This window comes from Fusarium verticillioides, chromosome 3 (genome assembly GCF_000149555.1).
Source record: "Fusarium verticillioides 7600 chromosome 3, whole genome shotgun sequence".
NCBI lineage: Eukaryota > Fungi > Ascomycota > Sordariomycetes > Hypocreales > Nectriaceae > Fusarium > Fusarium verticillioides.
This window is the reverse complement of record NC_031677.1, coordinates 1,451,708-1,466,450: the sequence shown is the minus strand read 5'-3', so window position 1 is coordinate 1,466,450 and position 14,743 is coordinate 1,451,708. Positions and strand designations below refer to the sequence as shown.

Below are 14,743 nucleotides of genomic sequence, written 5' to 3'. Positions count from 1 at the left end.
ATACCCGTCAAGATTTTAAACGCTAACCCTGGACCAAGAGAGCATGGCTCAAGAAAGAGACTTGCATCTGGTCCCGCAAACGCCAAGAGCTGGTCTCGACGCCCTGGTGGCTGATTAGGTAGAGTGAAAATAAAAAATGAAAGGAGGGGAAGAAAACACCAAACTCAATGGATAGAACCCGGCGGACAAAGAATTGTAATACATGAACCAAACGTCTCCTGATCAATCGAAACTTTCTGTCCACTACTGAGACTACCAGAGCAACCTCTTTTGTTAGATTGACATACTAACAAGCATGTATGGTAGGGCATTGTCAAGGATGAACGCAATTCCAAGTCCAAGTTTACTAGTTGCTAACAACAAGTCAAGTGACAAGTGACCAGACAGATGACAAGATTTCGTCAATGCCCAGATATGAAATGCTTGGCTAATAATGTAAGAAGTTGATAATCTACATAAAATCTTCGAGGCTCACGATTACATGGTTACATCTCGTTCCCTTGGCTTACCGCACAAACGTAAATCCAACACACTGACGTTGATTTTGACGTTTATTTCCTTATCCTTTGGTAATGTGTAGCTCTGCCGTTGTATCGTCACCGATAAAATCCCCACATCCACGCGCACCCCAAGGTGACGGCGAAGGGTGCCACCTCCAGACTTGGCCCCCTGCTAGAAGGCCTTGCCTGCTTGGGAGTAGCTCTCCGCTTACAGTAGGAACAGCCAGCGCTAAATTACCCATCATCCAGGTTCTTCATGTGGACTCGTTAGGCCCACCCTCGATGAGCCCTGTCCTGGACGCTCAAACGCCATCGACACCCTCGCCCAAAGACCCTCAAATGCCTCGTACACGCCCTCCTCCACCTGGCTACCCTTGGTGCTTGTGCGCTTGTGCTTGTGCTTGCTCTCATCGATCAAACTGCTTCTTGTCCCCTCCGTGACTAACATGGCTCTTCTAGACTAGTGACGAGAATATAATAACCTTCCGCACCCCCCGCCAACCATCCCCCGGATTTCCATCCCCTGGCTTCAAACTTCTATTCGCACCAGACCTGTCGGTGTTCCTCTGTGCCTCTGTTCCTCTTTGATCGTGAAGCATCCCAGATTATCTCGTTCCGACGGGGATTAGGCATTCGCTCTAATTCAGATTGAGGTCGACACTTGAGCCTCAGCCTGTCCCTGTCATCACTCTTCCAGCCTCGTCTGCCTGACTTCCCACCAGTCTCTGGGTAAACAAGACAACAACCACGCCACGATAAACATATTGAATCTCGACGACAAACAACTGAAATTGATCTGAACTCTCCACTCTACCGCTTATATCTGGCCAAATCGAACATCTAAATGGTTCATCACAACGACGACTACTTCCCTCACTCGCCTATCTAATTTCTGCAAGACCTAGTACCGCCATATCGAAGATATTCAGACAGCCCTACGCACTTCTCGGATTTTCCGCTACAAGGTCATACCAGGAACTACCACAACTTGAGTTGTCAATCGACAAATACTAAGCCTGGACGAGATCAAACGTCGCAACAACTCAGCCATGCAAACAGAAGCTTCACAGGGCTCGGCTGCCCCGCCGTCGCCATCGGCAACCTCAGTAAAGGCTTCCAACGAAAAGAACAGCAAGAAGAGAGCCTCACCTTCTGGTGACTCGGAGCAACCGGAAAAGATCACAAAGCGACGCGCTGCCCGTGCTTGCGTGTCCTGCCGGGCACGAAAAGTCCGATGCGACGTTGTCGAAGGAGCCCCTTGTGGAAACTGTCGCTGGGACAATGTCGAGGTACGCTTCTAACTAATTCTTGGAATCTGGACAAAACAGCCAATCCCCGCCCTGAACTTGAGCATTACTGACATCTGAGCAGTGCGTTGTCCAAGAAAGCCGCAGGCGAAAGTAAGTTGTCCCAACGTTTTCCGGGCATCGTGTTCCGATCGACTCCATTCCGGCCCCTTGAACCGGCGGCCGGTACGAATGGAGCTCATTCGAAAACGTCATGTCACGCGAAACGCCCCAGAGTAAAAAATTACGTCGAGTTTACGTTGCTAACCGCCGCCGCAGGAAGAATCTTTATACGGCCAGCACAGCGGGCCAGTCCGTCTCCACAGAAGCTCAGTTGCGTTGCAAAACAACGGCCAGCAACGGGAATCCCACAGTTCCCAGCAAGAGTGCGACTGTGGGCATGAGCACAGCCGACCTTCGACGTCCCAGCAGCGGCTCAGCCATCTCGACCAGCAGCATTGACGCACCCAGTGCTTTTCTGAACAGTTCCGCCCTTGATAGCCATGTGCCTCACATGATATGTAAGTTTTTGCGCTACTTTCCACCTCCAACTTCAGCCCTTGTTTTGTGCGCCGTAGCCAGCCCTCTCAATTGGCTAGCGGCTTTCTTTTTGGGGTGAACAACTCCGTTCTCCGCATTTTCAGGCGCCCCTGACCCGCTTTCTTCATGTACTCCACAGTGCTTACATGCCTGATCACATGGAAATTTAACAACAATTGATGATGAAATGCGCGGAGACCGAACGAACTTTGGCTGACCACGAGACCCAGATCAGCGATCTGGCTACCGCCGAGATTCCAGCTCACTCAATAAGATTCAGTCAATAGAATCTAACGCACACCGGTCGTCATGGGGTAGCATCATCCCGGACCCTGCGTTCTTCGATAACTTGCGTAACACTCAATTGCTCGGATCTCTCGAAGAGAAGGACACACCTGCACCTCAGTTCCCTGCATTTTTACGACCTTTGCCAAATAAGATCGCGCCCGAAGATGTCGATTATCTCAAGATTAAGGGCGCACTATCGGTGCCCACCCTACCTTTACAAAATGCACTCCTTCAGGCTTATGTCGAATACGTGCACCCATACATGCCGCTTATGGACCTGAACAACTTTCTCGGTATCATTAACAGTCGTGATGGAAAGAATGGTCAGACAAGTCTCTTCCTCTACCAGGCTGTGATGTTCGCGGCGTCAGCCTTTGTAGACATGAAGTACCTCCGTGAGGGTGGTTACACCACTCGAAAAGCAGCTCGCAAGTCCTTCTTTCAAAAGACGAGGGTGAGTAAGGCTCCGACCACGTGGAGCTTGCCAAACTAATCCGCCAATAGTTACTGTACGACTTCGATTACGAGTCAGATCGCCTTGTCCTCGTACAAGCTTTGCTTTTGATGACATATTGGTATGAGACGCCAGATGACCAGAAAGACACATGGCACTGGATGGGTGTGGCCATCTCACTGGCACACACTATCGGACTTCATCGAAACCCCGGATCCACCAGCATGGCCCCAGCAAAACAAAAGCTCTGGAAGCGAATATGGTGGTCTTGCTTCATGCGAGATCGCCTCATCGCCCTCGGCATGAGGCGGCCCACGCGTATCAAGGACGAAGATTTCGATGTGCCTATGCTCGAGGAGAGCGACTTTGAGATCGAGGTCCTCCCCGAGAACAATACTGTCATCCCAGCTAGCTGTGCATTGGTTCGCAATCTCGACATGCAGCGAGAGCTGGCTATCATGTGCATTGCCAAAGCTCAGCTGTGTGTATGCATTAGCCGCATGCTGAAGGCGCAATATTCGGTTCTGATCCGAGACAAGATGAAGCCCGAAAATACTACTAACAGCACTATGATGCTTTTCCCTAATAAGCAGTTAGATAACGTTGAGAGCGTTACTGAGGTGGATCACGAACTGATGGCATGGGCTGAATCGCTACCAGCCTGCTGCCAATACCGCACCCTAACGCCCTTGGATGTCAAGGACGGACGATCAACAATTGCTGTTCAGAGGACACTCCTGCACATGGTATACTACACTACCATCTCAGCTCTGCACCGACCCCAGTTCCTGCCATCGTCACCTCTCCAGGCCCCGACAACATCTCGACAAGTACAAGATATGTCTCGACTACGGGTTCGCGATGCTGCGATGCATATTACCCGCATGGCTACGGAGCTTCACCAATACCGGTTGGAGCGATTCCTGCCTACGACTGGTGTCACGGTTATTCTTCCTGCAATGATCATTCACCTCCTCGAGATGAAGAATCCCACGCCCCAGGCTCGGGAGCGTGCCACACGAGGATTCCGCCAATGTATGCGGGTTATGGAGAAGCTTCGAGAGGTTTATGCTGCAGCAGATTACGCAACCGGGTTCCTTGATGCTGCTCTGCGGAAGGCTGCGATTGATATTAACTCCAGCGTTGCACCTTCAACTCTGGCCATGATGAAACGGGTCCCAATCGAGTTCAGCGCTCAAACACCACCTCCTGAGAATGCGCCATACATGACTGCTTCCGAGTCGCTATTTAACGAGAAGCCGAAGGAGCCTCGGCCTGTGGCAGTACCAACTATGATGCCGCCGAATACTGTCAACGCTGCAGCTTTGGAGATGCCCACAAACTCACCACCCCAGACGGAGATGGAGTCTCCTGCCGCTGGCTTGACCCCGAGCGTGAGTGCTGGATCAGAGGAAATTCAACTGGATGTTGACAACATGGATCTTGATTTCATGCAAGGCCACGACGAGTTTGACTGGAATGCTGTGGCCGGAACCGATTTTGACGTTGACCAATGGCTGCAATTCCCCCCAGAGGGAGTGAACAATCAAGACGATAATTTGATCGCCGGAGTATTGGGGGTCGAGGAACCTACTATGTCAGCAGAACAAGCGCTGACCTGGGCTATTAATGCCGAGGTCGATGCCGCCCGGCAAACCGAGAACCGCGAGATTCCTGCCCCGGCATAGTTTGGAGACGCTTCAGCTTCCGTATTGCAACGCAATTCTAGATGAGTGATCTTTGGATGGAGCCTTGCATTTATTTCATTTTTGCGTTACCTGTTGTATGTGTCTTCATTCGAGACGGGGCGTTGGGGCTGTTGCTCTAGGCGGCGCATTATGTTTTGGGGGACGGCGGATATGATTTAATGTTTTTAAGGACATCAAAAAAGCAACGCTTGGCACGACTGTTGATGAAGACATTGGTTTTGGCGTTTGATATCACCTACAGACAGGAAAGGGACGCCTCCAGGGGCTCAAACTTGTTGTTGCTGGTTGTTTTCTTGTCAACCTGAAGATGTATTTTGTAGTTGAATGGTAACGAAATCCAACTTGAATCATGAGTATATGACGTGACATCTGTTATAGTAACTGTAGTTCTATTTTAGTTATGGACCCCTGGATGCCCTAAGTAGTAGGAAAATTCTTGCTGTACTTAATGTTAGCGAAAGCGTATAGTTCCGTCATCCTGCCCTCTCAGCTCAATTGACCAATACGTGCAGGGGAGCACATTGAGACCATGGAGAATAAGAAGTAGCAAGGTTGAACCAATGGACCTCGCAGTGCGTTGTCATAATAGGTGTCGGCTACGTGAAGCGAGAATTTGGCACGGAGTTTGTAATTTAACTCGGCAGGTAATGAACTGCAGGTCGATTGGGTATGGCGCAATCTATTTGTTGACATTGAAAACTAGCATCATGATGGCTGACAGGGTGACGGTTAACAGGGGCAGATAGGTGCGAACAAGACGGGGCCTTGTGATCATGACTGATAGATAGACAAGGCATGAACAGACGGGAGGGACGAAAAGAGGCTTTCAGAGGAATGGGTGGCTAACTTCCAATGTCTCTGCCCCCTTTTCTTGTCTTGGTACTGTAGACATGCTCACGATGGTGTTTTAGTGATATGCAGGAACAGAAGCTGCGGATAAGATGGTCCAAGATATTGAAGACTGACAAGGGCCAAATCTATCTAATTCGATGCCCTGGCTTGGTCGTACAGGGCAATCGAGCTAATAATATCACGGTTGACGGTTGATGGGCCAGCCTGCGTTGGAATAAGAAAGATCTCCTTTCCGTCAACGTTACGAGGTGGGAAAGTTCGTTACCTAGCCAGGTCTTGGCCTCATATTAGAGAGTGGAGGAAAGGGAGGCGAATATGGGGCGTAGCCGAGTCCAGGCGAGAAAAAGGGCTTTTCTCTTTAATTACTTCTAGGTACTTACTACTTTAGCAGCTGTAACTAAAAGTCTGGCACGTAATAGTACCTACTTGAATGGAAGACATGGATGTCTCTAGCATCCGTCAGGTTGATACCTGGAGGGAAAACACTACCTAGGTGCAGAACACTCTGTATCCTATAGCGAGCGTTCCCGAGCTCATTTTCTCCCTCTTACAACGTAGGCCTCTCAACAATCGTCACTCCAACATATTTTCTTTTCCTTGACTAAATCTTGCGACTATGGTTATTATTCTTTGTATTCTTGGCATCTTTGCATTATACCTGATCCGTCAATTGTCTTTGTACTTTTCGTTGCCGCTTCATCTTCCCTAAGCTTGCTTTTTCATTGACTGATGATATCCCTCCCTTGAAGCAAAGTGGCCGCAGCTTCGAAGCTCATCGTCCAACGTCACCAAAACTGATCCTCCAACGCTTTTATTATATTTATTGGTTTTATTTTTGTGCATACTGTTTGCACTCTTTTGTTCACTCGATACTCAAACTCTTGCCAGTCTCTCCAAACAAGATCTTGTCCAGATCCGGCTATCCATTGTGCCAACCAACAGCCTGGACAAGCTCTTGCAAAGTTCCAACGACGTCAAATTGACGATACCTACTCTGTTTGAGCTGTGTTTCTATTTCACTACTTACATTGCGCACAGGGCATCCGCCCGATCGAACCGACTTTCTTTTTCCTTCTTATCCATGGTCACGAATCGTGGGCGACGAACCAGTGGTTTTGGATTCATTTGACCAGGGCGCTAAATACGACAAGCTATTTGCACAAGCCCCATCCTTGCCGCCAATTCAGTGTAAACCTCATTTATTACAGGCCTCCGCAGCGAAACGCAACGCGACCGTGGCCCACACTAGAACCTCACACGTCAACCCAACCCAAACCACGTCAAACTCAACTCTTCTTTGCGCAACTCTTTGACCGCCATCTCCCATCGGCGATTGCTTCGTTCCCTTTCAGCTCCCTTTCAGCTCCCAGAGTGGCCTTCCAAAGGCCCTCTTTGTCGCTCCTTACCTCTTCGGTTCCACTTTCAGCTTGCTTTTTTCCCTTTCCCTTACGCCCAAGAGCCTCGTCAGTTGCGCGACTCTGCCACACACAGCCTCACTTCTTCAATTCGTAACTGAGCGGTCTTCCAACCTGCATGAAACCTTGCAGCCTTTGAACAAAGAAGCTCCACCTGATCGCATTAACTAGCAAACACCACAAGGACTTTTCCGACCTGACAGCGACCTATCTGACGACACAATTTCTGACGTATCTTCTTCGATATGGGCATCAAAACCTCCACTCATCCCCGCCCCGTCGACATGTCCCCAGGTTCCTAGACAGATCATGATTCTACGATCCATCCACCCGATTCGAGTCTGTCTGTCTGCTGGATAATAACCATGACCGATCTGAACGCCCAAGTCGCCAAGCAGGCGCGCGATGCCGCCGCCACTTCACCGGCTCCGAAGAACAAACTTACTGAAGATATTATTGTGAATCTCGGTCCTGCTACTGTCGTCGATGCGCTTAACACAGCCACTGGCGCCCTTCGCACGTCCTTGGATAATGCCTCCTCTAAGGAGCGAGATTTCATAAACCGCACCGCTCTTGCGTCATACACAATCTGGGGATGGTTTGAGGAGCTTCAGTCTTGGCCGTGGCCCTCCGAACCGGGGCCTGCTGGGTATCTGATGCCCAGCGACGAAGAGCGCAAAAGAAGATCAATGCAACTTACCGTCCCAGGAGAGGATGAGGATCAGTGGATGGGGAGTTTGCTCGCCCGAGATGTGTCGAAACATGAGCAGAGGCTGGCTCAAATTCAGCGTGATTTGTCAGACCTTGATCTCGAAGACATCAAAGTCCATGTCCTCAACCATCATATTCTTCCCTTATCCAGACCAGGTACACCACTTGCCGAATTCACTGGAGCCGGTCAGTTATCGCGTTCCAGCTATAATCGCATGGAGGACCACACTGCAGTGATCACAGCGATTGTTCTAAAGGCACTGCCCGTCTTGGATAAGTTGACTCGTTTACTACACACTTGGAACCTACGACTTTGCGCTCTGCGTCGCATACCAACCGTTCTACTTGCCCTTGAGGACGCTGAAGTTGCACTTAAATCTGCTTTCAAGGCCATTTCTATCCCCACAAAAGACACACCCAAGAAAGACGACAACACTCCCTTGCAAGATTCGGCACTTACAAGAAATACATTTGATGTAATGAAAGCGCACCTCGGCGAACTAATCGTCCGTCCTGGGCCGGTCGCTTGATTATATGCTAGACTGCTTGGAAGGACTACCCGACACGCTCCCCCAGTGATTGGTTGGATCGAATGGAAGCTGTAGAGTCGAGCTACGGTGAATGGGTTGTGGTATGTGAGAGGAAGATTAGACACACTGAAAGGACTACCCCCCCTGAATCATTGGGACCTCCCCGCTCTCCTTCGCCAGTAAAATCCAACACTGCATCTGACAAGTCTACTACACTCGTTGACAGTTTAGCTGACGATGAATCTGACGGCGACGATGAGAGCTCTGTCAATGCTGGGGCTGCTGTTGTGCCCATCCCGCTGCTTCTACCGCCCAAGAAATTGGCAGTCACTAGCTCCGACAACCGAGCTATGGAACCCACGAAAGCTAGGGTGCCTTCTGGCGTTTCGGAGTCTGAGACAGCCGTGCCAGAGTGGTATAGGAGAGATCCGTCATCAGAGATTGAACCTGAAAGCCCTTCGTTTCTTCCAATCGAAGAAGTCGACGAACCCTATGATGAAGAGAATCACACCTTTGACGGCACCAGAGACGTAATGCCAGTCCAGTCACAATTACCAACGCCAAGCATCGAACAAGACTTTAACTCCTCGATATTGTCAACTCAGTACCCCGAAACACCAGACCACAGCTTCGCACAGAATTTCGATAGAGATATCTCTCCTGAATTACCACCACTTCGACCCCTTCCTCTTCCAAGGCAGAATATTGATCCATCCCGGACTCTTACTATCACTCAGCCTTCGTCGAGCTATTTCGGCGGCCTATCTAGTGACCCACCTGAGGTATCAGCTTCTCCTGATATTCCTCGAACCCGAATTCGTGAAGCAGAGTACACTCAAGCTAGCCCCCCCAGCACTCCGCCTATGTTGCCCATGATTTCACGGGAATCCTCTTTGGCACCTCTGGATAGCCCTCTATTGCCAGATCGGAACATCGATGATCTAGATATGTACAACATGCGAATTGAGGACTCATTCAACGAAGACTTTGACGATTCCTTTTCAATCGCTGAATACCCCACTGCTTTCGACCGTCGCAGTAGCGTTGGCGACCAACACCTTCAACAACAAATCAGTCAGATCATTGACTCGATACCCGCCAAGATCAAGCTAACTAATGACTCTTCTTCGAGAGTCAACCTGAATCCCCCGGATGTGCAGCTGCCACGCATCAGAAAGAGGCCTTCCATCGAGCCTTTCCGAAGAAGTGCCTCGAATCTTTCATCCCGTGCTGGCACGCCCTCATTCACCCTTTCGCCTGCCAAGAACACGAGGGTACGGAACCGTGGCCACCACGAGATTAAGGTCTACCATCTTTCTCGTTCGTCCGGCGAGGCTCCAATTAAACTGTTCATTCGCTGTGTTGGCGAACAGGGGGAACGCGTCATGGTTCGTGTGGGTGGCGGCTGGGCAGATCTAGGTGAATATCTCAAGGAGTATGCTAGCCACCACAAACGCCGATCCGCTACAGCCAACGCCAAAGTCGAGGTTCTTCCGGAATCTCCTGGAGCATCAAGGTCCAATATGGGGTCAAGTCCAAGTGGACGACCTCAATCTGCAGTTGAATTATCCCCCATGTCTCCATTGTCCGTTCGTAAGACGCGACGGAGCGCTGGTGCCGTGGGTAGTGAAGCACCCAAACTGAATTCCAAAACATACGCCTTTGGCCCTGCGCTTGGTGAGGAGGACCCCTCAGAAGTGTTCAACCGGTCGCGGTCCAACTCTCACCTCGATTGGAATGAAGACGAGAGCTCTTTCCTTGGACTTGCGGGGCCTACAGGCAAGAAAGTTGAGATGAGTGAAGAAAACAAAGCATGGGTCGCAAGTGTCAAGGAAAAGGTCAGAATCGCTAGCGGCGAGCGAAGTCGGCTTCCATCAACGAGCAGCCAGTTTGGTGAGCTCGGTAGAATTGGTGGCACAAAGCGACTATTCCTCAAATCCGAAGACCGTCGGGAATCCAAAGGCGGTCGCGAATCGAGAGGAGGCCGAGAGTCACGGGGAAGTGTCCGATGAAGCTGGTATACCAGCACGAGCAACGAAACCTTTACTCTTGCGTTAACATACTTGCACTTGACCACGAACCTATGAACCTTAGCATTGAACACGGCACAACGACTATCATGGGGGCAAAGTTTTGCTTTGTGGAGTTGGGGAACCATTGGGACTCATCATACATGGACTTAGCATTTGAATTTTTCCTTTTGTTTCGGTGATACGGTCTTTCCTTGGACGAACTGCGGACAGTGTAGACAGTCAATACCCATATTTCCTTATTTGTTATGAGATCTTAGCGTAGTACTTATTTAGATATGTGAGCCAGAAGAAACGTGAAATATCGATCAAACCATCAAGGTAAATTTTGGTAATCACTGATGCTGAGTCGTAATTTAACAATAGTTCCAAGTCTAAAAAACAAAAGTTCATTTCAATTCCATAACTGACCGTTATGGTCAAAACATGTGTAGCATCATAGCTTGACCTAAACCCTTCCCATAACAAGATCCTTTTCTGCCAGACCCAATGCACCCGGTTTCCGAAGCCCACCTTTTGTTCCCCTTCAATGCCAGTGTATCCGAGTTTCAGTTCCCGTTTTCTCTTTTCTCGTCGCTTGTGCTCAATCATCATCGTCTCCTGCTCTACGGGCAGCGCGACGTTTACCCTTTCCACCTTTAGGGTTACCCTTAAAGTGCTTCTTGCTTGATGTCATCTGAACGTCCTTGGGATCAAGGCCATTCTCGAGAGCGACCGCTGTACGCGCTTTGCGGCCAGACAGGTGTTTACCCGCCAGAGGATCTTCCCTGCCCTGCTCCGAATACTGGTAGTTGAAAGGTCGGCTAACGTGACCTTGAGAGCTAGAAGGACCGAAGAAGCCCTTGTCGATCTTCTTGGACTTTGGGCCTGCAGGTAGGGGAACATCGACAGTAGAGGCAAGATCAACAGCATCGTCGTCCATGGCAAGGAAAGGTTCGCTGCTGGCTGGGTCGATGACTGAGAGCTGATCCATAGCGGCACTTAGGGCAGCTCGTCGTTTCTCAGGGAGGTGCTCTTCATCATAGAGCCCTCGGTTGAAGTCGGCCGCATCATCAATTCCAGGAGGTGGTGAAACGAATAGCAGCTTACCATTTACGTAGTCCTTGAGGATATATCGAGCAGCGCGGGACTCATCAGGTTGACCAAGACCCTGGGTCTGGAAACCACGGGCACGAGCATATGCACGGAGCAGCTCAGCAGCTGTAGGAATCCCTGTACCACCTTCCTCTATGGCTCGAGTGCGGATATGAATACCATAGATTGCCTCTAGGAAAGGCTGAGGGATTCGCTGAGTGACTAGGCCCACGGGTCCTTGGAACTCGCGAAGCTGGTCGATGGGGAGAACGCCGTTGCAAACAAGATCAGCCTTGGTGGTGGCAAAATTGGGGAAGACAAGACCAGGACAATCGCAGAGAATGACACGTTCGCTGAGGTGAATGGTCTGGAAGTGCTTGGTCTTTCCCGGAGTTGAAGAGACTGAAACTTTCTTTGCACCAATGAGGGCATTGATAGTAGAAGATTTACCAACGTTGGGGTAACCAACTAAGCCAACCTGCAGCTTATGATCCGAACCTGTCAATGCATTAGTTGAATTGTTTATGGAGTTTGGTTTTCTTGTAATATCTCACCTGCGTCTGCGGGAGAATGTTTCAGGAAGATGTCTTCCAGCTCTTGAACTGTAAGAATCTGTGTATCAATGTCGTCGGCTTCCTCTGCCCCCTTTGCCTCTTTATCGATTTGGCTCTGTTGCTCAGAATCTTGAGTCAATGGAGCACCTTCTTGTTCTTTTTGACCGCTACCCTCGCCCTGTTCCTCCTCTTCGGATTCTGACGAATCCCCATCTGGCAACTCATCTTCTGAATCGTTGAGTTCCCTCGCCTCGTTCTCTGCCTTAGCCAGCTCGGCGGAGAAAAAGCGATACGCAATGCCAGCCTCCTTCAGATGCTTTGCCCAAGCCTTTCTCTGTTTGGGTGTCATCATGTCTGCCTTGTTGATGAGAAGAAGGTTCTCTTTCTTGGGATCAACAGCCTTGACATATGACTCAAGATCCTCTGAACGGAATAGGAGAGGGTTTCTTGCATCAACGATCTGGACAATAAGATCCGATCGTTCAATAACTCGCCAGAGCTGTCGCCAAACCTCCAGGTTTCGCTCGAAAGGTGTCATAAGAAGATCATTGTTCTCTTGCAGCTCTGCCAAACCACGCCTCCAGTTAAGGAAGCTCTCTCGCTCTCGTGCGTCCAGTTCTTCAGGTGTTGTTGTAGAATCCCACTTGGGCCTTCGGGGGACTGTCAATCGACCTTTATGCTGCTTGTGCTTTCCAAGGACATCTCTCTCCTCATGCGCTGAAAGAAGGTACGGGTTCTTTTGGTCTGTATGGATAATCTTGACATTATTGGTCTTTTCGGCTGTGAAATCGGTACCAGCCAACTCGGCGGTGGCCAGGAACTCATCCAGATCGCCCTGCTCGGTAACGGAGCGCATCTTGACCCAAGCAGCATCCTTCTTCTCGTTGACAAGATATTGTTCGCCTGTGGCGTGGTTTGTTCTGGTGATGGCAGAAGTTCGCTTCCTGTCGGTTCCTTTGCCTTTACCGAAGCGATCGTTCATCAGGGCGTTGCCCAAACCGACCGAGTTCTTGGACTTTGCCAGAACCATTTTGACGTCGACGTGGAGTGTAGTATTCAATCAGTGTGCTTCGGCAGCTAATATACGAGGAACGGCTGCTCCACGTCGCAATACCCCTCGAGGTTTTGTTGATTTTGTGTAAAAACTGAGTTGGATTGATCTGAGAGGGCTGTCTACTGATCAACTCTGTGCCCCGCTGAATAATGACTGTTTCTTGGAGGGGCAAATGGATTTTTCGGGGTCCGTTACGGTGTTTAAATTACTGTTTCCACACTATGAACCTCCACAATGAAATAAGATTGGATACAGTGCGAATGATCTGACAGGGCCTGGGATAACTGTGGAGTATACGATAAGGATTTTTTCCCACCCCGCTAGATTTTTGTACCCGGATGAGTGTCGTCTAAGCCCAACATCCACGCCCACCTGATAACTAAATTCTTGTTGCTTCAAACCAGCAAGATGCCTCGAAAGTGGATGTGAGTACTCCGTGACAGCTACGAAATCATAGTATGCTGATACAAATTATGCAGCGACAAAAAGTCTGCTCAGCACTTTACGCTGGTGCACCGACCGCAAAATGATCCTCTCATCCACGACGAAAATGCACCTGCAATGGTGCTCAACCCTACCCAGACCAAGAAGGGATCATCCAAATCGAAGGATCTCGATGATCTGGCTTCTGAACTAGGTTATGAGGCCGAAGATGTCCGCGCGAACGAGGGCGAGGCAGCCAGTTATGGTGTTTACTTTGATGATTCTGAATACGATTACATGCAACATCTGCGCGATCTCAACACTGGTGGCGGAGAGGTTGTTTTTGTGGAGTCGACGGCTACTGCAAACAAAGGCAAAGGAAAGCAGAAACAGTCACTTGAGGATGCACTCAAGAAGCTGGACATTGAGCAGAACGCAGGCGATATTCTCGACGACGAAATTCTTCCATCCAAGAATCTCACAAGGGTGACCTACGAGGCCCAACAAGATATTCCTGACTCTATCAAGGGATTTCAGCCCGATATGGATCCTCGCCTTCGAGAAGTCCTTGAGGCTCTGGAAGACGATGCATATGTTGACGATGGTGACGACGATATTTTCAAGGAGCTTGCCAAGGACGGCCGCGAACTGGAAGATTATGAGTTTGACGGCGCAGATTTTGACGAGGATGACGGCTGGGAATCAGATGCGACAGCCAAGCCAAACAAAGAGTACAAGGAAGACAACATCCCTCAACTCGTACCGACAGAGCAGCCCGAGGAGGGGCCCTCTCAAGATTGGCTTGAAGATTTCAAGCAATTCAAGAAGGAGCAAAAGGGCGGCAAGGCCCCCGTTGCTCCATCACAGTCCGAGATGCAATCTAATTGGACGACAACTACTCACGGAGGCCGACGCAAGAAGAGAAAGGGAGCACTGACGGACAACTCGAGCTATTCAATGACCTCTTCATCTTTAGTACGAACTGAACAGATGACTCTCTTGGACGCGAGGTTTGACAAAATCGAGGAGCGATACAACGAGGATATGGAGGACGACATGCAGTCCATGTCTGCCGTTTCAACCATGTCTACTGTTCAAGGGCCCGTTCGTGGTGACTTTGATAACATCATGGATGATTTCCTCGGAAATTTCACAAAACCTGGAAAGAGGACAAATAAGAAGACTAAGGCTCAAACAGGCCTCGAGCAATTGGAAGAGATCCGAAAAGGGTTGGGGCCTGCTCGAATCCGCGGCAGGATAAAATAACTGAAGATTTGAGATTATTGGACTGGAATAAAAGAATGGAGTTTAGGAGTCAAGGAA

The 14,743-nt window shown here is 49.7% G+C and overlaps 6 protein-coding genes across 6 annotated transcripts; 4 read left to right on the top strand and 2 right to left on the bottom strand.

The window, feature by feature from the left end:
- Positions 1-741: 741 nt before the first annotated feature.
- Positions 742-948, bottom strand: FVEG_16230 (hypothetical protein; the record flags this gene model as incomplete). The annotated part of the gene is made up of 1 exon (XM_018905463.1): positions 742-948. The coding sequence occupies one exon, from the start codon at positions 946-948 to the stop codon at positions 742-744; it is 207 nt and encodes a 68-aa protein (XP_018754227.1).
- On the top strand, positions 772-5,142 carry FVEG_07971 (cutinase transcription factor 1 beta). Its single transcript, XM_018896712.1, has 5 exons — positions 772-1,789; positions 1,872-1,900; positions 2,066-2,307; positions 2,557-3,068; positions 3,119-5,142. The coding sequence occupies exons 1-5, from the start codon at positions 1,550-1,552 to the stop codon at positions 4,754-4,756; spliced, it is 2,661 nt and encodes an 886-aa protein (XP_018754226.1). The 5' UTR covers positions 772-1,549; the 3' UTR covers positions 4,757-5,142.
- A 2,267-nt stretch (positions 5,143-7,409) lies between these two features.
- On the top strand, positions 7,410-8,285 carry FVEG_07970 (hypothetical protein; the record flags this gene model as incomplete). Its single annotated transcript, XM_018896711.1, has 2 exons — positions 7,410-7,941; positions 8,242-8,285. The coding sequence occupies 2 exons, from the start codon at positions 7,410-7,412 to the stop codon at positions 8,283-8,285; spliced, it is 576 nt and encodes a 191-aa protein (XP_018754225.1).
- Positions 8,286-8,347: 62 nt separating this feature from the next.
- Positions 8,348-10,297, top strand: FVEG_07969 (hypothetical protein; the record flags this gene model as incomplete). Its single annotated transcript, XM_018896710.1, has 1 exon — positions 8,348-10,297. One exon carries the CDS (start codon positions 8,348-8,350, stop codon positions 10,295-10,297), a length of 1,950 nt encoding a protein of 649 aa, XP_018754224.1.
- A 35-nt stretch (positions 10,298-10,332) lies between these two features.
- Positions 10,333-13,182, bottom strand: FVEG_07968 (hypothetical protein). Its single transcript, XM_018896709.1, has 3 exons — positions 11,944-13,182; positions 10,459-11,887; positions 10,333-10,366 (listed from the first exon to the last, which is right to left on the bottom strand). The coding sequence occupies exons 1-2, from the start codon at positions 12,971-12,973 to the stop codon at positions 10,899-10,901; spliced, it is 2,019 nt and encodes a 672-aa protein (XP_018754223.1). The 5' UTR covers positions 12,974-13,182; the 3' UTR covers positions 10,333-10,366; positions 10,459-10,898.
- Positions 13,183-13,341: 159 nt separating this feature from the next.
- Positions 13,342-14,697, top strand: FVEG_07967 (hypothetical protein). Its single transcript, XM_018896708.1, has 2 exons — positions 13,342-13,422; positions 13,477-14,697. The coding sequence occupies exons 1-2, from the start codon at positions 13,406-13,408 to the stop codon at positions 14,684-14,686; spliced, it is 1,227 nt and encodes a 408-aa protein (XP_018754222.1). The 5' UTR covers positions 13,342-13,405; the 3' UTR covers positions 14,687-14,697.
- The last annotated feature ends 46 nt before the right edge of the window (positions 14,698-14,743 follow it).